This window comes from Osmerus mordax, chromosome 2 (genome assembly GCF_038355195.1).
Source record: "Osmerus mordax isolate fOsmMor3 chromosome 2, fOsmMor3.pri, whole genome shotgun sequence".
Lineage (NCBI taxonomy): Eukaryota > Metazoa > Chordata > Actinopteri > Osmeriformes > Osmeridae > Osmerus > Osmerus mordax.
Window position 1 is genome coordinate 20,135,083 of NC_090051.1, and position 25,756 is coordinate 20,160,838.

Here is a 25,756-nt window from a genome sequence, read left to right on the forward strand (position 1 = left end):
GCACTAACTCTAAGCTCTAAGCAACTAGGCTACTGCAATTATTCTTATAGCCTAGAACAGGCTGTTTTAAACTTTACCTAGCCTAAGTGCAGCCTAACCCTAAGTGAGAACATCAATCGAGCGGGGTGTGCTGAATTTTCCCCTTTCCACTAGGGCTGGGATTTCGGGTAAATATTCAAAATGTCGGACGGAGGAGCAGCGAGTCAAGATGAGAGTTCAGGACCAGGTAATCATTACAGCATTTTACATATTCATACTTATATTCAAACTCTCTAACTCGCAATTCGAGATCTACAGAATCAACCTGAAAATAAAACAATTTAGCATAATGTTTCCGTTTTATGCGTTCTTTCAGCTGACAGCTCACAGATATTTGACAGCGGAGGAAACGGGCTATTGCAGTACGACGGCAAATTATAGGAAAAAAACATGCCCTCCTTTGTGTGATTAGACCGCTCTACGCCGCTACATATTCATATCCCTGTCGACAAATGCAATTTAGCATATTTTATTAGTAAAAGGCGACGTGACTATAGTGTTTATACATGTCATATTCAGATATTTCTTAAATACGGTTCTGAGCTGACTTCAACTGCGCTACATAGCTTTCTTGCTAGTCTGGCTAGCGTTAGGCGGATCGGCTCTGTGTTGATACCTTGCTACAGCGTGCCTATTGAAAGCGGTTTGCATATTCATTTTTGTCCACAACACAACAGGCCGCGGCTGCGCATATTACATTATAATGGTATTTACAGTAGAGATATGTAGAGACTAGAAACAAAATAGCATGGTGTCGGGGCTTAAGCCCAGTGTGATTTTATATGCCTATTCTCTCCTGCCTTTGTGGTCGATGCAGGCTGTGTACGCCTGTTGTGTTATTCATGGGCCTCCCGAACCATAGAGAATGCGGAGTTCAGCATATTTCATCAACTATTCTAGCCAGCTAGAAATGTTTTGGCTCGCTGCATGAAATATTAACACTAGCATGCAGTTTAGTGTCGCTATCCGCCGCACAGTGTTTTAGCTGATGTTAAGGTGCTTTTTGTAGTAGTTTGCTGATAGTAACCAGCTCGACCTTATACTTAAACGCTTGAACCGGCCTTTTTCAGACAGCAAGTAAAGCTTTTCTCACGTTTCTGTAAAACTGCAGACGATGAAATTGCATTGCTAGCAAGTTAAACTGTGCACAAAGATTCAAACGATAATGTCGGATTTGTTGCTGTGCAGGTAGGCTACTTGCGATAGCCCAAGGGCAGATTAACCACTTCAATCACCTTATTTTCACAAACTCGTGCCATCGGAAATTGAATTGACTGCATTTCTTTACACCGTAAACAAAACACGTTTTCACGATTAACGTTTACCAGCTTGTCTGACTTTTGAAAACCCAGCTAATGTGATAATTGTATCTCTTTGTGTCGCCATTGTATGGCCATTCGCCACAGTCGTTTTCTGAGTTCAAAGCTTTTGAAGTTAAGATCGAGTTTTTAGGCGATGGCTCGTGGTGTCCCCCTGGGTATTAGTCGCGTCTTAAGGCTTTGTGTCATTTGGTCACTTCTCATTAGAATGTCAAGAAAACGTTGACCATATTGGCGAAACATTGCATTGGTATCCGCCTGTGGTATTTAGAGGGAAAGTTTCATTGCTGTCGTGCCTGTTTAGTCATTTGGCTAGTTTACCTGTGCTTGAAGTTTTTTTCAGGGGGCGGGGAAGAATGAGGCCCACTTTCTTGGTAGTGGGGCACAAACAGCGCCAAGTCGTTTGTACCCGTTTGGTCTCAAAAGCTATAAAGAAATGTCAGAAAGCCGTTTTCTTGTGTGTGGCCTAATAAGAATATTTGTGAACCCGGGTTTGTACTTTAAATAAATGTATGTTTAAGTTTAATTTACTCAAAAAGTGGTTGGCATTATTGTGCTTATCGAAAGGATGCTGATTCTGTAGTCAGCTGGGATGGTTTGTTTAAAGCTTGATATTTTAATTGGCAATGTGATGGGAACAGACCATGAAATTGCTAAATGTATTGAGTAAAAAAATGTGTGCAAGAAGAAAATGAAATGATTCTCATTTTCATATTTATCCTCCTCATTCTCACAGTTCTTCATCTCTACTCAGAATTCCAACCTGCGAGTTCCATCATGAATATTCATTGCCGTAAACATGGTAATTATGAATAATGCATTAGGCTCAGTAATGAATGCACCACAAAGTATATCTTACGTGAACAGGTCTACATTCAAACAAACTGTTTCAGAGTGGGAAAAAGGTAGTGGAGCATGTTATGATAAAGTAGCCTGCTCAAAATAAATGATAGGGTTCACCATGTAGCCTATTTAGAGATTTAACCTGGTTACCAGACTCAGACAGCCATTCTGTAGTAATGACTGTAAGATACAGTAGCCAGGATAATGACCGAAACTTCAGCTTTCACTTCTTCCAGCTTGCATGTCCTCAATGGGTGATCCTCCCATGGTTAAAAACAAAATATAATATGTATAAAGAATCGAATATAAAGCAATTGTCCTCATTGTAGCAAACTATGGAGGAAATGAATTTGACCACCTTGCAAGGAAATTAAATGTCACAGCAATGGTCTCTTTCCTGTGCCTAGCAGATTGAAAGGCTCTTCCATTTGTTCTAGTGAGGTTAACTTTAACACAGACATGAAGTTGTCATTGCGTTCGTAATTTGAAAGTGGTTGTTTTTTTAGTCTTAGTCCGTTAGGTTAACAATACCTCTTTTGAAACACAGACATGTTCAGGCTGGTAGTGTGGTTCTCTCTGTATGTTGAACCTCTTTGCCTCCATTAACTTCCTGCGTATATTCAGCCTGTAAAACCCTGCTAATAAGTCACCTCTTTAAAATTCTCTCGGTTTAACTGTTTGCATAATGCATTGTTCCACTGTGGGGTTTATGCACACCCCCCTCTGTTAAATTAAAGTGCGCTCTTAGCAACCTATTTTAGTGTTTTTTTTTTTTTTAAGGTAATGGCACTGTATGATTTAGATAGGGCATAGGGCGTGGAATAGCCTTGTGTGTTGGCTTGTGAGCTCTACCATCTCTCAGCCATATCCATGCACTTGTGTCCCACAAGCTCCTGTTGCTCAGAGAAATAAGGAGGAGCTTTGCAGTTGGCACCTGTAGACTGGACTCTTAACAGGTGGCCTTATTGATATTGGAAGAACCGACGTTGTACTTTGAGTTGGTAGGTCTGTTTCAGCGTAGGGAGAAAAACACTTTTAAACGTCCCTGACCTGGTGTGATTCAATGCTGTTTTCTATGCATTGCTCGCACTGATGCTTGTTTCTTGATGAACTTGTCGGGTAGCGAAGGCTTGTAGCATACTAATCTCCTTTTTATAGGATATCATTTTGACACCCCCTCTCCCCTTCCAGCAGTCTCTCTCCCTGCCAGATAAGCTCTCCGAGCATGTTCTTCTTCAATGACATGAATAGAAGAGTGAAAAAACACCCTCTGAAAACAAACAACTAATGGAATTTAAAGCTAATCTAAATATGCTAATCTCCACCCGCCTCCCAAGCCTAGTTGGCAGCTCTCTCGGCCTCTGCAGTCTCTGAACGTGGCATGCCTTCGCCACGGGGGTCCAGGGATAATGACAGGCTCGTGGTGGATTAATATAGAGTTATTTATTTCTGATTGAGCGAGCCCCCCCTCCTCCCCCTATCTCCCCCCTCTCTTATTAAAGGCCAGTGCATTTTCCCATCACTGCTGGGGGACTTTTGGTAGAGTGGTCTGAGATGTTATATCAGAGCACTCTCTCCTGCTTGTAGCCGGCGTGCTCAAACCAACCGACAGGCCCTCGCACTGCATTCTGGGATGTCTGCCTCCGCTGATTACCTGCTCTTAGCTAATTAGTTTCTTGCACCGCGCTCCGACGGTAATTGGTGGTGTGCTACTTGCCTCCCCCGCCGCTGCTCTGCCGTGTGCTGCTGGTTCGAGCACTTTCGTTCCCCCTCTTCTTGTCCTTCTTACCATTCTGTATTTTCTTTTTTTATATATATATATATATTTTTTATCATCCTCCAAAAAGCTATCCAATTAATATGCTAATGAGCTGATAAATATTTATGGCACATTTAAATTATGCAGAAAGCTTTCAGAGCCCGGTGTGAAATGAGTTGCTCGCACGACTTCAAAGCATCACAGCTCTAACGAGGCAGGGGCAGATTTGCATACGACTTTAATCAGCTGAATACTGATTACGCTTCATTATGGGGGTGGGGGGGGGGAATACCAGCTGCACTCATTGCTTCTTTTCGTTCCAGAAAGAGAGGGATAGAGAGAGAGAACTTTTAGCGGTTGTGACAATTCTGGTATGCAGTAGAGAGAGAAAGAGAGGTAGAGAGAGAGAGAGAGAGAGAGAGAGTGAGTGAGGGGGAGACAAGAGGAGAAGAAAAGCGCCAGAGAAAGAGGAGAGAGAGCGAGCTGTTTGCCTCAATCCCTCCTGGCTCTCTCAGTGTGTGCCGTATCTCAGCGCTGTTCAGTGGGGCGTGCGGTGGACAGTGCCAGTGTCTGCGTCTGTCTGTGTGTGTGTGAGGCTCGGGCCCCGCTGGACTGTGCTCGCTGACCAACAGAGAGTGAAAAGAGGGGACTAGAGGGGAGGGGCCAGGTGCCCGGCGGCCCCCGGTCTGTGGGTTCTGCTCAGTGGCAGAACCCGTTCTCCCTGATAGCAGCTGCAAGCTTGTGAACCATGCTGGAGAACCCAGAAGCGGCCCCAGAGGGTGAGTTAGTGGATCAGTGCTAACTTGAATGTGGTGATTCAGGACTTTCGTTGGAAGGTTCAGCATTGGTACTCTCTTCCATTTGTGTAGAACTAATGACTGTGTTCATCATTGAGTTGAGTATGGGTAGTGGTTATGTGCAGATTTGCCATTTTGGTCATGAAGGCAACACGGCAGTGTTACGGTATGTCCTGGTTTGATTGAAATACAATCTCTGAATGATAAGATGGCTGAGTGGTCAGTGGACGTAGAACTAAGAATAAGTCTCTTATTGTCCTTCTACATGTCTGTGTGTCTGTCCGTCTTGTGTGTCTGTCTGCCTTTTTCAGATTCTAAAATGAGTAATCCGTCAGAAACTAGTAAATGTGAAATGGAGAGTGGAGACGGAGACTCAGGTGAGTCACGTTCTGTGACCTGCAGCTTCTAGTCTCTACCTGCCCATTCATGTTGCTCCACCGGGGTCACGTTCAGGATGCACAGGGGTTTCAAACTGTTTCCGACAGTTGCAAACGGTAGAATCAAAACAAGTACTGGACTGTAAATTTCGACCCCACCTTTTTTTTTCAAAATGTTGACTCCTGTTACGATTGAACTCGACCCTAGTTCTACTCATTGATTGTTTGTGTGCATACGTGTGTGTGTGTTTGATAGTCGTTCAGTGTCAACACAACACTGAGTTTTTTGACCAAGATAAAGTTCACAATGTGTTTACATGTCTTACTGATAAATTGTGTTCCTTTTTATTAAGTATTCATTAAATATTGAAATATAATCAGAAACAAAAATAACAATCACTTACTGTAAATCGCTCTGGATAAGAGCGTCTGCTAAATGACTAAATGTAACATTCATAATAACCAACATATAAAAATTGACATCATTAAAACATAAATTCTGTTTATGTCGTGTTAAAAACAAATCTTATAATTTATTAAACTATTTCGTTTTCTCACTGGTCAGTTGGCATTTTTCTTTTGTGTCTGAGCTTGTTGCTGTTCTGTCCTCAGGAGTCCAGACGAATGGACTGGACTTTCAGAGACAGGCGGGGCACACCACAAACACAATCACCAACGCACAGGCACAAGCCATCCTCCAACAGGTAACACCTCCTCCAGTCTCTCTCTCTCTCTCTCTCTCTCTCTCTCTCTCTCTCTCTCTCTCTCTCTCTCTCTCTCTCTCTCTCTCTCTCTCTCTCTCTCTCTCTCTCTCTCTCTCTCTCTCTCTCTCTCTCTCTCTCTCTCTCTCTCTGTCTCTATCTCTGTCTCTCTCTATCTCGTTCTTTCATTGTCTCCTTCTCGCTCTCTTTCACTTCCCCACACTGTCGGTGTCGAGTGCCCCTGGACCATTGGTCTGCGTGTGTGTTTGTAGGACAGAAGTGCTTCTACTGAGATGAGCTTCATCATTAACATTCCAAGCTGTCTGTGTGTGTTTGAGTATGTGAGATATTAAGCAATACATGTGTGAAGTCTGTACTGTAACCTTTGGGATTGACAGTAATGTACATTCACCTCAGAGGGCCAGTTTCATGGAAAGCCCGGAGATTGAGTAGAAACATTGCTTTAGCTTTGTGAGTTATAAATGTCCTGTGAGCTTGTGTGAACCATATCTGGTCACATCAGCTGGATCAAGCCAATGAATTTTTTTTAACAAAAATGTGGGTTAGCATACAAGCATGCCTATAGAAGCAAAGTCAAACACACGCACACACACGGTACATTGAAACGAGCCAGGCTCTCAGTATCACTTGGCAACAAGGCAGATTAATCAACCCTGTATGCTAATTAGGTGCTCCGTGGTTGCTCGGAAACAGATGGTGGAGAATATGCAAATCTATGCAGAATTTACATGCTCTGCATAACAGTTTTTTTATAATTAACTTCCCTTTCCAGCCCCCTCCCTTCCCTTTCATTGTCTCTGTGGTCTGCAGCACATTCCAAACACCCACCTCTTCTTCACAATTTAATTGACAGCTTTTTATGTTGATAGAAAACCTTTTTTTAGAGCAACCTCCTATGTTGGTGTTCCCAAGAGCCTGTGTGTGTGTGTGTGTGTGTGTGTGTCTCTTGAATTAATCTGTGTGGGTTGTGTAGGTGTTCAGATATTGAAATTTAATTTGCGTTCCCTCACTCAGTATCACGAGTTTAAACATTCAGTGCAAAACCAAACTCAAATTGATGCGAGTTCCCCTAGTCTATGCATGTAGATCAATATTCAACTTCTCAATACAAAAATAGATACCAGAAGAAGGAGAGTTTTGAAATGATTCAAGCAGTTCTATCTGGGAAAGTGTCATTTATGTTTGCAAGTATAGATATAGGTGTGTGCTCTGCCCCTAGTCCAAGTTGGAAAACTCAGGTGCACTATCGACCTCCGTCCAGCAGGGCGCGCAGCCTCAGACCCAGATAATGCTAGCTGGGGGACAGATAGCCGGAGTAAGTGGCTTACTGTCTGCTCAGCCTGAGGAGGAACAGGAACGGGAAGTGACCTAGGTTACAGGCCACCTGGCAGATCTCACAGTGCTTAGATAGGTGTTGAAACGGATGAGCAAACAACTCCGTATGATTGGTCAAACTGACACCGTGACTGACTGCACCTTTTCTAATACAGTGTTAGCTTTGAACAGCCGAACCTGAACACATTCCTCCTCCTCCTCCTCCTCCTCGGTTCTCCTGTCCTGGCAGTCTGTCTGCCAGTCTGTCCCAGTGATGGTGAAGCCATGTCCGAACTGTCCCAGCCGGACGGCAGGCAGGGAGCAGGGTGAGAGTGTTTGGACATAGCCCCACTTCGCTCTCGCCTGTGTCCTGTCTTGACCACCACCCTGGAACATCACACTAGCTCCATCTCTGTGTATGAAATCATCTACACATGGCCCAGAGCTCAGGACCCCCGGTGGAAGATTGTGTGTGTGTGTGTGTGTTGGTGCATGCATGTGTGTGTGACCATCTGTGTATGGGTGTGAATGTTTATCTGCACGTGTTTTTAGTGTTCTGGTGACCTCATGGGAGACTTTACCACATCCATGTTGACGCGATGTCGTGCTTCTGTGTAACATCCTGAACTGCTGTCTGCTCATTGGCTGTCAAGAAGAGTGATCTGTGAGGTTCTTTTGAACAGGCTACAATCTCTCTCTCTCTCTCTCTCTCTCTCTCTCTCTCTCTCTCTCTCTCTTCAAACACATGCATCTTCTTTCCATCTGTGCTCTCTACTCACAGCGCCCCTGCCACCGTCCAGGGTGCGCAACTTGATGCCTCAAAATGTGTGAGAATGGTAAATAAAACAACACCCCATCCCTCTCTACTCTATTCCCCTTCGCCCCCTCCCTCCTCTATGCTTCCCCCCCCCCCCCCAGTTGACCCTGAGCCCGGCTCAGCAGCAGCTGCTCATCCAGCAGGCCCAGGCTCAGCTCTTGGCTGCGGCCGTGCAGCAGCACTCAGCCTCCCAGCAGAGCAGCACCACGGGAGCCAGCATCTCCGCCTCCGCCGCCACGCCCATCACCCAGCTGCCCCTGTCCCAGCCCATCCAGATCACCTCGGTAGGACACGCGCGTATGCCCCCCCCCACACACACACACACACACACACACACACGCATGCCCTAGCATGCGGGAACACGCACCCTCACAGACAGTCTGTAGACTGGATCCATCTGCGTGCATGTCCTGGTAAATGTCCTGCCTCACCTGCCTCTTCCTGCAGCAGCTGCAGCAGCTGCAGCAGCAGAACCTGAGCCTGCCTCAGTTCGTGCTGGTCCAGCCCGGACACCCCATCACTACCCAGCTGCAGCCGGCCCAGTTCATCATCTCCCAGACGCCGCAGGGCCAGCAGAGTACGTCCACACGCTCTCACACTGCCGTCACATCATCATGTCCCTGTGTACGGGACATTGGACAGGAGAGGTTTCACTCTCATCTAATGACCTGTTTCTTGCTTTGTTTCTCTCTCTCTCTCTCTCTCTCTCTCTCTCTCTCTCTCTCTCTCTCTCTCTCTCTCTCGTTCTCTCTCTCGTTCTCTCTCTCGTTCTCTCTCTCGTTCTCTCTCTCTCTCTCTCGTTCTCTCTCTCTCTCTCTCTCTCTCTCTCGTTCTCTCTCGTCTTTCCAACTTTCTCCCCAGGCCTTCTGCAAGCCCAGAATCTTCTAACTCAACTACCTCAAAGCCAAGCCAACCTCCTGCAGACTCAGCCAAGCATCGCCCTCACCACTCAGGTCTGAGCCGTCTCTCTCACTCCCTCGCTCTCTCTCCATCATTCTCTCTCCATCATTTTCTCTTCATCGTATTATCATTAATCCAGCGTACTTCCCTTGCAGCCAGCGACTCCGACCCGTACGGGGTCAGCCACGCCCAACCAGTCCCTCCCCCAAGGCCAGACTCCGCCCAAACGCCTGGACACGCCCAGTCTGGAGGAGCCCAGCGACTTGGAGGAGCTGGAGCAGTTTGCCAAGACCTTCAAACAGAGACGCATCAAACTGGGGTTCACACAGGTGTGTGTACACTCGCTATGTACAAAGTCAAACTCAGCCTTCATATACTACATCGCAAAGAGTATTTCCTAAACTATTCCTTACTGTGTACCTGCCCACCCATGCTCAGGGTGACGTGGGCTTGGCCATGGGGAAGCTATATGGTAATGACTTCAGCCAGACCACCATCTCCCGCTTCGAGGCCCTCAACCTGAGCTTCAAGAACATGTGCAAGCTGAAGCCACTGCTGGAGAAGTGGCTGAACGACGCAGGTGAGTCCCTGAGCCAGACCAGCTCCAGACCAGACCGCTTCAGACCAGCTCCAGACCAGACCGCTTCAGACCAGCTCCAGACCAGACCGCTTCAGACCAGCTCCAGACCAGACCGCTTCAGACCAGCTCCAGACCAGACCGCTTCAGACCAGCTCCAGACCAGACCGCTTCAGACCATCTCCAGACCAGACCGCTTCAGACCAGCTCCAGACCAGACAGCTTCAGACCAGCTCCAGACCAGACCGCTTCAGACCAGCTCCAGAGACCGCTTCAGACCAGCTCCAGACCAGACCGCTTCAGACCAGCTCCAGACCAGACCGCTTCAGACCAGCTCCAGTAGTAGTAGTGTGTCCTTGTGTGTGTCTGTACCGGCTCTTGTGTCTTTACCTCGGTCCCTGTGTCGTGTCCTGGTGCTGTTTGTGCAGAGAACCTGACGTCGGAGCAGGGTCTGTCCAGCCCCAGCTCCCTGGGCTCTCCAGGCCTGGGCATGGAGGGCCTCAACCGCCGCCGCAAAAAGAGGACCAGCATCGAGACCAACATCCGCGTGGCCTTAGAAAAGAGCTTTCAGGAGGTGAGACGCTTGGTCTTAGAAAAGAGCTTTCAGGAGGTGAGACGGGTGTGCCACTACACAGCTGGAACCGGGCGGTCCGTGTTCTAGAACGGCTTGTTCCTGGAGCTCATCCTCTCGCTTTGGAGCTGTACGAGTCATCCTAGAACGATAGAACAGTTTTCTCCTACTGCTCGTTCTAGAGTTATCCAGGTCAGTCTAGAGTGATCCCAATTATTCTAAAATGGTCGTAGTCATTATTTAGGGATCTTAGTCTTTCCGAAATGGTCCTGTTCAGCAATACCACTTGTTCCAAAACCCTACAGCTCTTTCTAGAGCCTCAGAATCTTCCATGTATCACTCTGACAGCAGTGTGGGAGGAGCAGATCAGTGTCTGAGCGCCTCGTCCTGAAAGGGAATCCCTGGTCTTTTTGTCCTCTTCAAGCAGAACCAAAAACCTACCTCTGAGGAGATCACCATGATCGCGGACCAGCTGAACATGGAGAAGGAGGTGATCAGGGTGTGGTTCTGTAACCGCCGGCAGAAGGAAAAGAGGATCAACCCCCCCAGCAGCGGCCTCACAGGAGGAGGCAGCACCCCCATCAAGACCATCTTCACCCCCAGTAGCCCCCTGGTACGCACACACATACACACACACACATACACACGTGCACATACCCAGCAGCCCCCTGGTACACACACACACGTAACAGTAGCCCCCTGGTCCCAGTCCCAGTAGGGGTGTGTTGTGCAGTGCTGACCCCCCCTGCCCTCCCCAGGTAGCCAGCACGGCCGGCATGGTGAGCTCCATCAACACACCGACCACTCTGACTGTAAACCCAGTGATGCCTCTCACCAGCACCAGCGCCTCCAGCTTGGCATTCACAGGTGTGTGTGTGTGTGTGTGGGGGTGGGTGTGTGTGTGTGTGTGTGTGTGTGTGGGGGGGGGGGGGGGGGGGGGGGGGAGGAGGTTTAAAGGGGTTATTCAACATTCCAACACATTTAGCTCATTTATTCCTCCATACCCACACTTAAAGTGAACTCGGTTGAACACAAACGTGGATGAATGACGTCGTAAACAGTTCTGATGAGTCTACATGGGCTGGGATAATCAAGACACAAACTACACGTGTATAAAGTTGACCTTTAACCTTGGCACAGTCCTAACATCCGCCCCCCTCTCCTCCCCAGGCACGACCATCGGAGCGACCACTAACACGGCCTCTGTCATCTCCACGGTGCCCAACGTCACCATGAGCTCGCCCACTTTAAGCCCCTCCCCCACGACGGCCCAGTCCACGGCGTCCGACACCGCCGGCGCACAGGAGCACGCCATCGTCACCCAGGCGCCGTCGTCCCTGGCAACCACTCTGGGCACGGGTCAGGTGATGGTGGCGTCGCCGGGGCTGACGGCCGCGCTGCAGGGGGCCTCCCAGTTACCCACCAGCGCCAGCTTCGCCGCCATGGCGACGGCCGCGGGGCTGAACCCGGGCCTCATGGCCTCGTCTCAGTTCAACCCCGGGTGAGACGCTCATTTACGCGCTGGTCGTCTCCTGGTGGCCACAGACAAGTTTACTTGTAGGATAAACACCAGCCTTGACTCATGTATTTACTCTGACTGGAATCTCCTCTGAACGTGTGTATCTGTGGGTGAACTCTGACTCCGTGTGTGTGTGTGTGTGTGTGTGTAGGGGGGCTCTGTTGAGCCTGGGTCCGGGGGGACTGGGCAGTGCCCTGAGTCCTGCCCTGATGAGCAACAGCACCTTGGCCACCATCCAAGGTGTGTGGAGCGGCAAGTACACCTGTTTACTTCCTCTACACACCCTGACACCTGTTTATTATATTAGATATATTATATTTTTTAAGGAAACTTTTTGAAAAGGTTCTCCAGCTTCCTCATCCTCCTCTTCCTCCTGCAGCTCTGGCGTCCAGTGGGACTCTGCCCATCACCTCCCTGGACGGCAGCGGGAACTTCCTGTTCGCCAACACCACGGCGGGCAGCACCCCCAACCTGGTGACCGCGCCCCTCTTCCTGAACCCCCAGAACCTGTCTCTGCTGACCTCCAACCCCGTCAGTCTGGTCTCCGCCGGCAACGCCGGGGGAGGGGCTCTACAGCTCACAGCCGACGCCCACCACCAGGTCACCACGGCAGCCGTGCCAGTCCCCGCCCCCACCATCACCACTGCCTCCAAGGCCCAATGAAGCGGGTGTGGGCGTGTCCCAGGCAACGCCTTTTTCCTCCCAGAGTGTGCTGTTCCTCGTGGTGGAGACCAGTGGCCTCCCACTCCTCCTCCCTCCCTCTCTCTCTCTTTTCATCTTTCTTTATTTAATCCTTTTGCTGCCACCAAAAAGAAACCCTACTGAGGGGGTTTTCAAAAGTTTTTATTTCTTTTTACATTTCTTTTCTCTCTTTTTCCCTGGCGCTCCAAAAATGTTGAGTCGATTCTGGCGTCACTCACCGCAGGAGGATTATGGCAGCCATTTTGTAAGGCAGGGTGGTCTGGAACTCTGTGGTCCGGCGCTGTGTGGAGCCCCTGAGAGAGACCTCCTGAGGGGACTGACCTCCTGTGCGCTGAACCACCTAGCCACCCTGCTCCCTCACCCACCTGGAGTCTCCTATCTTCCCTGTTCAGAACTGCTTCTGAAACACTTCTAACCAAAAATGTTTGATTTTAACTTTTTAACTTTTTAGCTTGTTAACAAGAAAATGATTTACTACTAAGTTCTACGATCTACATCATCACTAAAAGGGGGCATTGTGTGTTCACGCCCCCGCTATAGTTTATATTGTGTCTTGAGGCTCAGTTGGACAGGCCTCCACACGACTCATATCAAAGTTATATTTTAGAGTCTTTTTTTGTAGTTTGTCGTCTTTTGTTTTCCTGTGTACCTGTGAGTGAACACTCTCTGAACTTTGTACGTCTAATATTATTAAGTTAAGCTTTAACTCCTGTACATCAATTTTTAATCGTGGTTGTAAGGCTTTAAAAACCAGTAATAAGTGGCCGAGATAGCGGTTACCGTTGCTTTAAGAAACCCGGGGACTGCGTGAGGTGTTCCTCGGCTCTCTCTCTGTCCGTCTGTCTAGAAACACTGAGTTGGACCCTGACAGCAGGGCTGGCCCCGCCATGCAGCCTACACACGCAAGTCTAGGTGAGCCAGCGTAGACACTGAGACCAAATCAGAAAAACACGTAAAGCTTTAAAGAGGCTGTCGACATTACAAGCAGTCCCGAGTCAGATGAGGGTACTGGGGGGTAGGGAGGAGGAGGGAGAAGTCGGGCTGTTGCCACGGCCCCGGTTGCTGTTGGACACAGGAGGGTTCTCTATTTGAACTCTGTGTTCTCTGTGACTATGGGCTTGTTGGTTGCCACACCAACCGTGATGTGCGTTGGTGATGGTTGGATCATAGTCTGTGGTTGGAGAGCTGTTCTGTCTACTTGTGCACAGTACCTGTACCAAAAAAACTAACTGGATTTCTACTCTTCAGTCTGCCTGATCCTTAAAGGAGTAAACTGTCACGTTTTGATTTTGTACGGTTCTTTTTATTTCTGTCAGTCTTTTGAGACTGGCTGACTTCAAGATATACCAAAAATATTTGTCAAAACCTATTGCTGTGTACTGTCAGTGTAGCTTAGTCTAGTCCAAATATTTATGAGTACTACAAACTCTTTCTCTCTAGATAACAAACTAAAAAAAATGCAATATTTTGATCATCATTTTCCAAAGACAAACATTTTTTCTATGTGGCTCTCCCCTGCTCAGCTTTGTAGCGCAAGTGACCAAAAAGAAAAGGTTGGGAAGGTGGAGGGGAGGGGGAGCCCCCCCCCCCCCCTGACCCCCCACAAAGTTACTACACTTTATATCAGAGCTTGTTCAGGTTTGAAGGGCACCTTGATCAGGGTGTGTCTGTGGGCCGGCTGGGTGGCAGCCAGTCAGGCACCAGATGTTCGTGGGAGGCATGTCTGCTTTTGTTTGTCTACCGATATTCAGCCATGAAACGCAAGCTTGAACCAAAGTCACTTCCCCGTGAGTTGCTGTGCCTGTTGAAAGCACGCCAACCTTGGTGTTTGCGCCATCGCTACCAGTCCCTCTCTGGTTGTGACGCCTGCCTGTGGAGGTCCAGACATGCCCTGCTCGGTGACCCTGCATCCCAGTGACCTCTCCCCCATCGTCAGCTTTACAGAGCAGCTGCTCCGAGTCCCTGGTGGAGCTGCGTGTCTGGGAGACCTCTATCCTGTCCCTATAGCTTTAGGATCGCATCCTGGCTGCTGTTAGCTGGGTGCTATGGTCCACCCCCTCCTCTCTCTCTCTCTCTCTCTCTCTCTCTCTCTCTCTCTCTCTCTCTCTCTCTCTCTCTCTCTCTCTCTCTCTCTCTCTCTCTCTCTCTCTCTCTCTCTCCTGGACACTCCTATGTTCTATGTCAGTGACTGGGTCCCTGCTCCAAGCTAGGAAGTCACACGGAGGAAGAGGCGAGGTCTTTATTCTCTCCAGCAGATCTAGGTTGTAAATCTAGGTTGAGTATCTCAGACCAAGTCCAGTTACCTAACCCGTAAGTAGGTACTGTGGCCGATGTGCTGCCCCTTGCGAAACACACAGCCTCCACACAAAAGAACTGTTGTTCTACTGCACTCACTCCCTCCACCCCCGATTAGAGAACTCCTAGTCTGACAGCATTCTATCACGTTAACCCCTCTTTATGTGGTTCTTTTTCTGCTTGAAATACTTTGAATATACCTCAGCAGCACTTAAACAGAAGGATGCTTCTCCTGTAGAGACGTCACACCTATAGAATATTCTAGAATGTACTGTCATGCTCACAAGTTGATTAATAACGATGCATCCATAATGACACTGTCATTGGTGTTTAAATCGAGGACAAACTACTACTGCTATTTACTAGTACTACTATTTATGGGGTGTTTCCAGGTTTTGAACAGTAATTAACTTTATTTTGTGATCCTTCTTGCCAAAGCTATAGCCTTTCTCTCTGCGGCTGGGCTCAAGTCTTGTTGCTGCTCACTTTGCTGGTCCTCTGATCTTGAGCTCTGATTGGTCAGAGAGGACAGGAAGTTCCAGTTGTAGTGCAGTGTGTTATGTCCCTCAATAGGTGGGCGGAGCACTGGTGAACCAATGACCCTAGGCCCAATGGGAAGTTACTAAAATATTTATCTGAGGAACGATTAAAGGATTAGAGAAAAGTTGTTTTTTTCTTTTCATAATTCTATACATATAAATATATATATAAACAACACATGTAAAATACTCATATTTTATATTTGAACCAGTATGTTATCAAGGCTGAATGTAGTGTTTTATCATGCTTATACTCAAATTACAAAAAAATTATCCTTTTATTATTGATGATAATAATAGCAATTTTGAAAAAACTTTGTCAAGACCAATACATAAACCACGCCCCGCTGACACGTGATTTGCTGCCACCTGGGTCTGTCATATGTAGTGGGTGTGGTCTTAAGAATGGGAGGGGCTTTTTCAGGTGCTCCAATGGACAGTCCTATGGTTTCTGGAGAAAATGAGTGAAGCAATTGATCTTAATGTTAAATTTTTTGTTTGTTTGTTTCACTTTGATTTCTTGAGAACTTGATTTGCTGTGCTGTTTTTAACAATCATTTGAATTTGTATTGTTTCCTTTTTAATTTGCCTTTAACTGTTTGTTTTTTTATGGCACGAGAGGGCGAGATCACTGGCTTTCTTAGTTGTACTAAAGATTAACATTATCATTTATGCCTTATTGTTATTTAGGAGACGAGCATTGTATAAAATGGTTGTTATGTGAGTATGGAGGGAGTGAGAAGATGCGTCTTCTCCAGCTGAGTGTCTAACTCACCAGGTGTTTCCTGGGATCGCCTGGTGTTCTGATGTGGTCATTTTTGCTACCCGTGATATTAGATGTGTCTAGAACAGGTGGCTGTACCTGAGACTAAAGCTTTACTAATAGATCAACTCCAGCAGGTTTGTCAGACTCTGTGCGTAAATGAGGGAGATTAGGCCTTTTTTTTTCTTTTCTTTTTTACCAATTCCCTTCCGTTTATTTCTCTGACAGAGAAAGAAGGAAACGATCAGAGTAATTGGAAGTGTGAGGAGTGAGATTATTGTACGTAACGAGAACACATTTTGAGGAGACACCTTTTCTGAAGCCTCTCAGTGATCAACTGCCGGAGCTGGGCTGACCTATTCCTATATTTAGGGAACTGTTTTGATTTAGATCTGCATGGCAGTTCATTATATCTCAGCAGCTCAGCTTGTTGAGGTCAAAGCTTGTGGTGCGATCTCTCTGATCCTGTCATGGGTGAGGGATGCATCTCTACAGGCCGCTCCACTACTCAGCCAAGCTGGTGGTGGGTTTGGTACATGATGGACAGAGCGCCAGTAAGGCATGAAAACTGTCCTATACCTCATTTCTAACTCGCAACTGAGTGAAAACTTGGTCCAAACAACTACTTTAAAGATAAACATGGAAAACAAACAAAAAAACTGTAAATACACACACAAAATGGCCTAAGAAGTGTGTTGCAGTGACAGCTTCTGCCACAAGGGGGAGACATGACACACTCCAGCACCTCTGATTGTCTTTCTCTGTTGTAACTGCAAGAGAGCGTCTCACCAATGCTCTTTCAAAAGCCACACTTGTGGTTTACAGAATAGCCTACTTTCAAATGTTTTATTCTGAGTTTCTACCCGTGTGACCTATATTTAAAACCCATGTTTTCCCCTCCAATTCATGCAGAGTCTTAAGAACTTTTAAAGAGACGGACTCCCTTTGAACACGTTTCTATGTGATGGCTACGGTAAGAGCTTTGTCCTGATGGCTCTATTGGCTGTGTGCACAGATGTAAGACTGCGAGTGTCTTCCCCCTCAACGGTGCTCTCTCTCTCTCTCTCTCTCTCTCTCTCTCTCTCTCTCTCTGTCCCATGGTGACGACATTAACCAAAGACTTTTAGTGATTGTATATGGCCGACACATCTCTCCTCACTCCTGGACACACACACACAGCCCTTATAACCTGTGCTTCAGATCCACCTGTATGGCAGAGGTGTGTTAGTGTATCTAAACACCTCTTAGACACACTTGACCCGTCAATGCAACTGAATCAGTGCCTATGGGCGGGGATCAATAGTTAGATGGGAGTTGGGCGGGGCAAAGTAGGCTTCTCTGATAGACACGTAAATGAACCAATCCCATGTTAGCTGGATGATGTTTATTAATACACACTGAGGGTTGATCCTGTGCACACTGTAACTGCTCAGGACTTTCTGTCTGTTTGTATACAGTATATGTTTGTTTGTCTCCAAGGCTGTTTCTAGGATAACTTTCTTCCTCAAGGACTGTCATGTAAACACACTGTCTTTTCTGCCTGTAGTCTCCACATCTGGTCTCTAGTTGCCACGATACGGTCTCTAGGATACACATCTTGTGGGTTGTCTGGAACACAGTTTCGGTCACTGTGGTGTTTTTTTCCTCTCTCTCTTTCTCTCTCTCCCCTTGTTCCGCTGCCACACTATGCATCATGGTCCTTCGCTCTGCATGGGCTACGTCCCTATTGGCCGAGCAGATTGGCCAGAGGGAACACTTGGCGTGATGCTTTATTCCGAGTGGGGAGTTGTATGATCTCAAAAGCGCTATCCCAAAGCAAAAATCCAAATACTTAACGTTTGACAAATGCAGATACCAAAGATGACTCTCTTTTTGTCTCTCTCTCTCTCTCTCTCTCTCTCTCTCTCTCTCTCTCTCTCTCTCTCTCTCTCTCTCTCTCTCTCTCTCTCTCTCTCTCTCTCTCTCTCTCTCTCTCTCTCTCTCTCTCTCTCTCTCTCTCTCTCTCTCTCTCTCTCTCTCTCTCTCTCTCTCTCTCTCTCTCTCTCTCTCTCTCTCTCTCTCTCTCTCTCTCTCTCTCTCTCTCTGACTACCCTTCTTTCCCCGTTCCCCTGCAGCTTGTGTATTAAGAGACAACCCCAGCACTGGCTTTAGTTCTAGCCTCAGTTATTCCAAAGCTTAGATGTATATTTTGGTACATTTCTGAGAAACCTAAGTGGAAAAAGTCTGTCAAATGAAACTTCTTGTTTGTTTGGTGTATCGCTCCTTCTTCTGTCACCGCATGGAACTAATTGCAGAACTGTCTTACTCGTAGGTTAAAGATATAGTATTTTTGTATGTTTTGCGCGTGTCAAAATAATGTGTGTGTGATATCAGTTACAGTGACCATTGTTTTAAAACAAGAATGACAGATAAAAAATGAAAGAAAAAAAATTAAACATGTACATATTCTGTTTGTGGATTTCAAGAAATGCGTTCTGTAAAACATTTATTATTCTCACTCAAGGATGCTTGAGCTCAACTAAAGGAATGTGTCCCTCCTTTCAGACTCACTAGATTCCTTCTGAGTAGAACTTTCACTCTAGAACTTTGGAACAAACGCTGTCATGGCGACACGTGGCCCCAGAGTTCCACAATGGACTAGAAACCTGCTCACTGTTGCCATGGAGGCGTAGGGTGCTGACCTGTCTGTGGAGTGCCCCCTCTCTTGCGACAGAGAACTGAAAGATTGTGTAGAACTTTTCAAGTATGTGAATCAGGATACATGGTAGATTTGATGCATTTGTCTGCTGTATTTGTTTTTTGTTTGTTTCGTTTTTATACACATATAAAGATAATCTTTTACTGTAAATGTACAGTTCTCTTTTGTTGTAAACATCATTAAACCATTTTCCAAGTGTTTTAACAACTATCATTTCTTTTATTGCAGTCCTTTGCAAGCATACAGTACATAAGTATCCTTATGACTTGCTGACAATTGACATAGAAATGACTAACACTGATCTAATTTTTTTGGTATCATGATTTGATCTGTTACATACAAGCAAGACCAGGAATATGACAGATGACAAAGACAGAAAAGGTAACAGGTCAGGGGAAGCTAGGAGGAGAGCAGGGGGTAGGATGAGGGGTAAGGGGGTAGGGGGTAGGATGAGGGGTAGGGGGTAGGATGAGGGTCAGGAGCAGGTTGTCATGGGGTAGGATGAGTGCAGGAGGGCAGGGGGTACGATGAGGGGCAGGATAAGGGTCAGTAGCAGGTTGTCATGGGGTAGTAGAGGGGCAGGAGGAGGGCAGGGGGTAGGATGAGTGGCAGGAGGAGGTTGTCATGGGGTAGTAGAGGGGCAGGAGGTAGGATAAGGGGCAGGAGCAGGTTGTCATGGGGTAGTAGAGGGGCAGGAGGAGGGCAGGGGGTAGGATGAGGGGCAGGAGGAGGTTGTCATGGGGTAGTAGAAGGGTAGGAGGAGGGCAGGGGGTAGGATGAGGGGCAGAAGGAGGTTGTCAGGGGCCAGGAGGAGAAGGGGGAGAGGGCCGCTTTGCCAGAGGTTGATATGTCTCGTTGGTCTTCGTGTCTAGATTGAGAGACTGCCAGGCGGATTAAGACACGGGGACAGAATGAAACAAGATCAGTTGACCGCTGTAGTCTCGGTATCATGATGAAGTTATGTAAGACATTTACATTTAGTCATTTAGCAGACGCTCTTATCCAGAGCGACTTACAGTAAGTACAGGGACATTCTCCCCGAGGCAAGTAGGGTGAAGTGCCTTGCCCAAGGACACAACGTCAATTGGCACGGCCGGGAATCGAACCTGCAACCTTATGATTACTAGTCCGATTCCCTAACTGCTCAGCCACCTGACTCCCTGAATGAATGGATTCCATGGTGTGTGAGAATGAAATTCAGAATACCTCGTAGACCTCTGTCTTCTTCACCTTGCGAGCCTGTGTGAGGAAACACAGGCAAGATGTTTCAAGTCACATGAACACATTGTTGTCGTAAACACATGGTGTTTTACCGATGTCTGTGTGCTGGCTTTAATCCTCCCCTTCAGTGTTTTTGTGAACATTGATGCCTTACCCGACTCTTGGTCTTGGTGCTTTCAATCATCTGGTAGGGATCAGATTCTACATCTCCAAGAGTCTGTGGAGACAACATCGAGTCAAACTGCCGATATGCAAAAATATTCCCACATTGGTAGCCCTCTTGTGAGTTATTTTGACTGACTAATAGACTGAGAGTGGAGTACTGTTGCTAGGGAGATGTCAACATGGCAAATTAGGTTTGTTTCGGTGTTGTGTCGTTTGAGTGTTGTATTAATCCAAGATGGATCCATGTTATCACACTGTGGTGATAACAGATCTAGATAAATTCGCTTCTTACCTGATATGTTCTATCACCCTCTTCCTGCCTACGCTTCTGTGTGGAACAGCCATAAACATTTACAAATCTCTCACAACACCTACAACAACCATAAATGCATATACACATGTGCAAGTCAACACACACACACACACAATGACCCCACTCACTGGTATTGCTCCTGATGATGGGTCGGCAAGATTTTGTTCCTCATAATTACCATTAGCATCATTATCCGTGTTTGACTGAGGGGCGTAGAACATAAAAACTCGTTCTTTTTTATGCAGTGGTGATGCATAGTTTACATGATTTACATGAACATACTTTCACACACACACACACACACTGTTACGTGATGGTGTTATAGAGAGCAATACTCACAGCTACATTGGAAGGAAATGTAGAATGCAGAAGCTACAAATTGTGTGAGAGCGAGAAAGAGAAAGACAGGAGAGAGTGAGTATCAACCTCAGGTTCGAACATTCAGCTTATAAAAGCGTTCGCCTGTCATTTTTAGTATAGGTGTCACCTTTTCTCTGAAGAAAAGGCCCGTGAAAACAATACAGTAGAGAAGCAGGAAGCCATCCAGGATATAGCAGGTAACCGGAGTTGACAGTGAGGCCTCTATACGATAGAACACACATTCATTACGTTCAAAGGTAGAATGACAAAGAGGAAGTGTGTATATGTTCATGCATGTGCGTGTCCGAGTGCATGCTGTCTGTTTGTGTGTGTTGGGGAGACAAAAACAGAACACAAGGTAAACTGAGTTAAGTGATTACTGTAAAGGCCAAATGGAAACATTTTAGAGCGGGACATCACAGAACAGGAAATATGTAAGCGACCCTCTGGTGTTTTAGTGTCTTCCTGTCACTGACTAGGGCCCTATCTCTATCTAGTCCTATCTCTGTGGTTTCTTCGTGTCAAGGAAATTGCAAACTTTTCCATCGAGGCAGGGGTCTTGTAAGACTTTGGTGTCTGCATCTGTCTGTCTGTCTGTGATGGCCTCGTTTCCAGGGCTCACTGTGAAAATCATTTCATTAATTTATGAAATTATTACTTTCTTTCTTTTTCCCTCAGCAGCAAAGAAAAACAACATTCACATTTTGTGCGACACAGCCTTTTCAGACACCATCAATAATTTTCTCAAGTTCTTTCTCTTCATTCTGTCTAGTTTTCTAAGAGTTTATATTTCTTGTAATGCGGAAACGTGATAGCAGCAAGCTTCAGTGTCTTTCTTCAATAAGGGGAGGGGGGGGGGGATAAAATATGGATGATCATGAGCTGTTCTACTGGACATTAAATCATTAAACAAAAGTAAATTGGACTCAATTCCCCTTCACTTGAACTTGAATTTCCAACAAAATCTCCCCCTTTTTAACAGTCTCTAATGTCTCATCACCTCTAGCTGTTTTTACATGAAAGTGCAGTCCCCACCTCTGCTGCATCACTACGTACCTGCAGATGACACCCGCTGGAGGAGAACAAACACAGCTGCAGTTCGCAGAGCCATTATCCTCCCTACGGCCTCTCCTTTTCTCCTCCTTTCTCTTTACGTCTCGAGACACAGGCAATGTTTCTTGTCTTTCTGTCCTTGGTTCTTGGCTAGGGGCTGATGCTCACTCTACTTCTTTTTATCTCTCTCTCTGTAACCACCCCCCCCATCACCATGCCGACTACCTCTCTGATGACAGGAAGTGGCTTCACTGACACCAATGACACTCTATACTGAACCCTTACTCAATAGATGTAAGGATTACTAGGCCCTAACTATACTATATTACCATCAATTACAATTCCGTACATTATTTCCCACTGCCAGTTAACATCCAGTATACAGTGCTGACCATATCTAATGCCCACCATTATTATTATAATAATTATTATTTCATAGGTCGGATGCTGCAAATGAAGTCAAAGTCACACAAATGGTTGATGGTTGATGTTTATTAAGAGGCAAAACTTTATATGGAAGAAGCAAGAATAACAGAATGATTTATGCAAGTTAGTCTTTAAGTGAGAGCAAACACGTTCAACATTACAAAGCATGATATGGACATCCTACCCACTAAGCTTTTCATCTGAAGATTAAGCATGAATAGTCTCATTGATGAAGTCTAGATATTTGGCCACACGGGTGTAGACTCCTGGGAAGCCGTTTTGTGCACAGCCCTGTCCGAAGCTCACGATTCCCACTTGGACAAACCTCTCAGCGGAGCGACACACCAGTGGGCCACCGGAGTCGCCCTGTGCAGCGAATCAAACAGATCAGATGTACATTACTAAATAGATGAGGACAGGATTCTGAAACTGAGTGGGCTACATTTTGACAGTTGGTTGACAGTCTACATTTTTGTATGTTAATCTGCAGATTGATACAGCTAACTAGGGCGTCAATAGTGACTTTGGATTGGATATTTAATAATAATAATAATATTTAATAATAGTAATAATACATTTGATTTCCAACACACTTAATTTGAAAACAAATCTCAAAGTGCTATTTGGTACAAGATTTGAGGGGAAAGATCTCTTTACCTGGCAGGAATCTTTCTCTCCTTCGATGAATCCAGCACATAGCATCGTGGGAACAAATTCAGGATACGCGTGCTTACAAAGATTATCCTTAATGAGAGGTACTTGCAGTTGTTGCAGGATTTGAGGGTCTTGTAACGGTACTAAATACAAAAGATACAAAAAAGAGAAAAACAACGAAAAACAAAGAAAGATATGTTAGAAAAGAACACAATAAATAGACACATACAAACATCAACAAATAATCATCTGTTGGAAGTGGAACCTAAACATACTTCCTTCATGAACGTTACCCCAGCCAGTGACCCAGCACTCAGACTTGAGGTTGAAAAAATCATCTTCTGCAGGTAAGGCTACAGGTGAGACCTGGGAGGAGTACGTGACCTTCTTATCCAGCTTCACCAAGGCAATGTCGTACTCATTTCTGTTTACGTCGTAGTTGGTGTGGGAGGAGACCCGAGATATTCCACGATAAAACTTAGACGCTCCTGTTAAGGCGTGAGTGCCCAGCCGTGCAAATGACAAATTCAGAAGAGGTGACCTAAAACCGTAACGCACAAACACACACACACACACACACACACACACACACACACACACACACACACACACACACACACACACACACCAAGGTTATTAAACAAACAACCTATATTTTATCATAACTTATGATAGCCCAATTGCCTAATCATAACCTATCAGCATTTTAACGTTGTGACGTCCACAGTCCACCCGTGCCGCGTAGGGGGATAGTCACCCTTGTACTGTAGGAGGCCCGACTTCGAGTACCGGTGGGGGGAAATATCGAGACGGAGCAACACTGAAGGCAAAGCTATACCCAGTTACATAGCTTATAGGCTACTAAAGCTATACCCAGTTACATAGCTTACAGGCTTCCTAAAGCTATACCCAGTTACATAGCTTATAGGCTTACTAAAGCTATACCCAGTTACATAGCTTATAGGCTTACTAAAGCTATACCCAGTTACATAGCTTATAGGCTTACTAAAGCAAACAATTTGAAAGTAAATAATGGAACACAATACTAACAACCATGGTTTGAAAACGTGACTTAAAACTAAACCAGATTTGTAAAAGAAAATCTATATATATATATGTTTTGCGAGTATGTTTTTTGTTGTTGTATACATATACAAAAAACTAAACATACTTGCTAATAAAGCTAATACTTGGCTCACACATTTAGCTTGGCATTAAGTGAAGTTTGGTTGTTCTTCAAAGGGTTGTCACCACATATAAAATCTAGATCTTATGTCCGCTTCCCTTTTACTCTGCTTCTTACAGTCTTTAGCCAATTAAAAGATTCAACTACTTACGGGTCAACACAGTGCGCTGCAGTCAGCACCCATTCCTCGTTAAGTACTGAGCCACCACATGACCAACTGTCATAGCCGTTGGTAAGAGCGAGGTAGACCATCCATGGCCAACGGCCCTCCGGCGCATCTTCTCCACCCACGATGGAGCTCCGAACACCCGGCGAAACAAACCCTGTTGAACGTGCTTTACTCCAAACATTCATTGGAGACATTCTAACGTTAAGACATCCAAGGATTTCACTGGATAGATTGAAAATGCATTATTGAACAGCTAAATATTGAGTCCGCCTACCAAAAAGTATTACACTGTTTAATGTAGGCCTGCAGTACCACACAGAAAAATATAATGCCAAGCATGGCCAAGATGCAAAGGGCCAACTCTTGTCCATGAAATGTGTTAAAACTGTGTAAAACACAGTTGGGGTTCATACTTTATGTGTAGTTGCGTGCGTTTGAATTCTGCTGCTAAATAAAGACATGACAAACCTCACCTGTAGCATCATGAAGCAGAAGAGACACAGCCAGAAGTCCCCACAAAGTCATAGCTTCTACCTGTTACCTCTGATCACAAACACTTGTTTACTAATAGACACACTTGTCATTCAGATGTTTAAGTAGAGATTTTAACCGTGAGAACGTTATCCAATTATGTCTTTATGACCTCAAAACATGCACCTCCCTCTATAACTGATATATATTATCTGCTGTTGGATCTTCTGTTTCTGTGGAAGATTTCCCATAAGTTCAGGACAATTGTTATCTTTGTCTGTTGATAATATTGTGGAGTTAAAACATGTACGCTTTATTTGCGAATGTATATGCCTACGTTTTGTTTTAAAACTGGTGTAAAAATGAATGTGTTGATTTATTGATACAAATAAATGTTTATTGAGTTGATGCCAGGCATGTATCAGGCCAACTTTTGAGAAAGACAGCATGTCAAAACTTGCAGATTACAAATAAGTATTCCAATGAGAAAAATTATTTCATGAAAAGTTAATGTAGAAAACAATGACATAATTGCAATATTCACAACACAAATGGTAGCTCACTGCTTATTTGTAGTTATGATACAAAAACAATACTGTTATGTTACAGTTTTTTCCGATTGCTTAGACACAAAAATGTCAAATAACACACAGTTAGTGAAATCTGACACTCAAGGAGCACAACAGAAGGCCAGACCTGCACAACTATAAGCACATTCTCATCCTCACACTATTTGCAAAATACAGCACACCGTGTTTGGCAAATCACTAAACACACTTTTCTACATTAGACACAGAAATGTAAGATTATATCACTTCCTTGCCTTTTTTAGATATTGCCTTGTAAAAAGCCACACATGTGAACAGATGGATCAAACACGGGCGTCAGGTGTACAAGCACTAAAGTGCTAAACTGTAAACATACCAATCAGGTGTAAGCTGAGGGAGTCTGAAGGTTGCCAGTTCGATTCCCAGCCGCGCAAAATGATGTTGTGTCCTTGGGCAAGGCACTTCACCCTACTTGCCTCGGGGAGAATGTCCCTGTACTTACTGTAAGTCGCTCTGGATAAGAGCGTCTGCTAAATGACTAAATGTAATGTAATGTAATGTAAGCACTATAAAAAGGCAACAGGTCAGTGTACCTGTCCTCATCAAAAATGGAAGACAATGTTGCAGGTAGAGGAAGAG

General features: G+C 45.6%; 3 protein-coding genes across 4 annotated transcripts; 1 reads left to right on the forward strand and 2 right to left on the reverse strand.

Moving 5' to 3' along the window:
• Window positions 1-180: 180 nt before the first annotated feature.
• Window positions 181-12,367, forward strand: pou2f1b (POU class 2 homeobox 1b). Its single transcript, XM_067257981.1, has 15 exons — window positions 181-226; window positions 5,069-5,134; window positions 5,747-5,838; window positions 7,076-7,171; window positions 8,089-8,271; window positions 8,444-8,564; window positions 8,849-8,940; window positions 9,043-9,216; window positions 9,326-9,462; window positions 9,879-10,038; window positions 10,460-10,648; window positions 10,794-10,902; window positions 11,206-11,536; window positions 11,706-11,794; window positions 11,934-12,367. Exons 1-15 carry the CDS (start codon window positions 181-183, stop codon window positions 12,215-12,217), a joined length of 2,169 nt encoding a protein of 722 aa, XP_067114082.1. The 3' UTR covers window positions 12,218-12,367.
• Window positions 12,368-19,216: 6,849 nt separating this feature from the next.
• Window positions 19,217-21,803, reverse strand: cd247l (CD247 antigen like). 2 transcript variants are annotated; one of them, XM_067227720.1, is made up of 8 exons: window positions 21,667-21,803; window positions 20,738-20,832; window positions 20,590-20,622; window positions 20,379-20,453; window positions 20,230-20,265; window positions 19,927-19,989; window positions 19,758-19,790; window positions 19,217-19,432 (listed from the first exon to the last, which is right to left on the reverse strand). In XM_067227720.1, exons 1-8 carry the CDS (start codon window positions 21,719-21,721, stop codon window positions 19,349-19,351), a joined length of 474 nt encoding a protein of 157 aa, XP_067083821.1. In that variant the 5' UTR covers window positions 21,722-21,803; the 3' UTR covers window positions 19,217-19,348. The 2 variants fall into 2 exon arrangements, with proteins under 2 accessions (XP_067083821.1, XP_067083830.1); XM_067227729.1 differs by lacking the exon at window positions 20,379-20,453.
• A 343-nt stretch (window positions 21,804-22,146) lies between these two features.
• LOC136962356 (tryptase-2-like) lies at window positions 22,147-24,623 on the reverse strand. Its single transcript, XM_067256110.1, has 5 exons — window positions 24,572-24,623; window positions 24,081-24,264; window positions 23,019-23,284; window positions 22,747-22,886; window positions 22,147-22,455 (listed from the first exon to the last, which is right to left on the reverse strand). Exons 1-5 carry the CDS (start codon window positions 24,621-24,623, stop codon window positions 22,297-22,299), a joined length of 801 nt encoding a protein of 266 aa, XP_067112211.1. The 3' UTR covers window positions 22,147-22,296.
• Window positions 24,624-25,756: the final 1,133 nt, after the last annotated feature.

Excerpts from the sequence above, each read along its gene's own strand:
- LOC136962356 (XM_067256110.1), bottom strand. The coding sequence starts at position 24,623 with ATGACTTTGTGGGGACTTCTGGCTGTGTCTCTTCTGCTTCATGATGCT. Across the intron at positions 23,285-24,080 it reads GCAGCGCACTGTGTTGACCC|GTCACCTCTTCTGAATTTGT; the intron begins GTAAGTAGTTGA and ends TTACGGTTTTAG. Across the intron at positions 22,456-22,746 it reads GAGAGAAAGATTCCTGCCAG|GGCGACTCCGGTGGCCCACT; the intron begins GTAAAGAGATCT and ends TTCGCTGCACAG.
- pou2f1b (XM_067257981.1), top strand. The coding sequence starts at position 181 with ATGTCGGACGGAGGAGCAGCGAGTCAAGATGAGAGTTCAGGACCAG. Across the intron at positions 7,172-8,088 it reads CTGGGGGACAGATAGCCGGA|TTGACCCTGAGCCCGGCTCA; the intron begins GTAAGTGGCTTA and ends CCCCCCCCCCAG. Across the intron at positions 11,795-11,933 it reads CACCTTGGCCACCATCCAAG|CTCTGGCGTCCAGTGGGACT; the intron begins GTGTGTGGAGCG and ends TTCCTCCTGCAG.
- cd247l (XM_067227720.1), bottom strand. The coding sequence starts at position 21,721 with ATGGCTCTGCGAACTGCAGCTGTGTTTGTTCTCCTCCAGCGGGTGTCA. Across the intron at positions 20,266-20,378 it reads CATCATCAGGAGCAATACCA|AAGCGTAGGCAGGAAGAGGG; the intron begins GTGAGTGGGGTC and ends TGTTCCACACAG. Across the intron at positions 19,791-19,926 it reads GCACCAAGACCAAGAGTCGG|GCTCGCAAGGTGAAGAAGAC; the intron begins GTAAGGCATCAA and ends TTCCTCACACAG.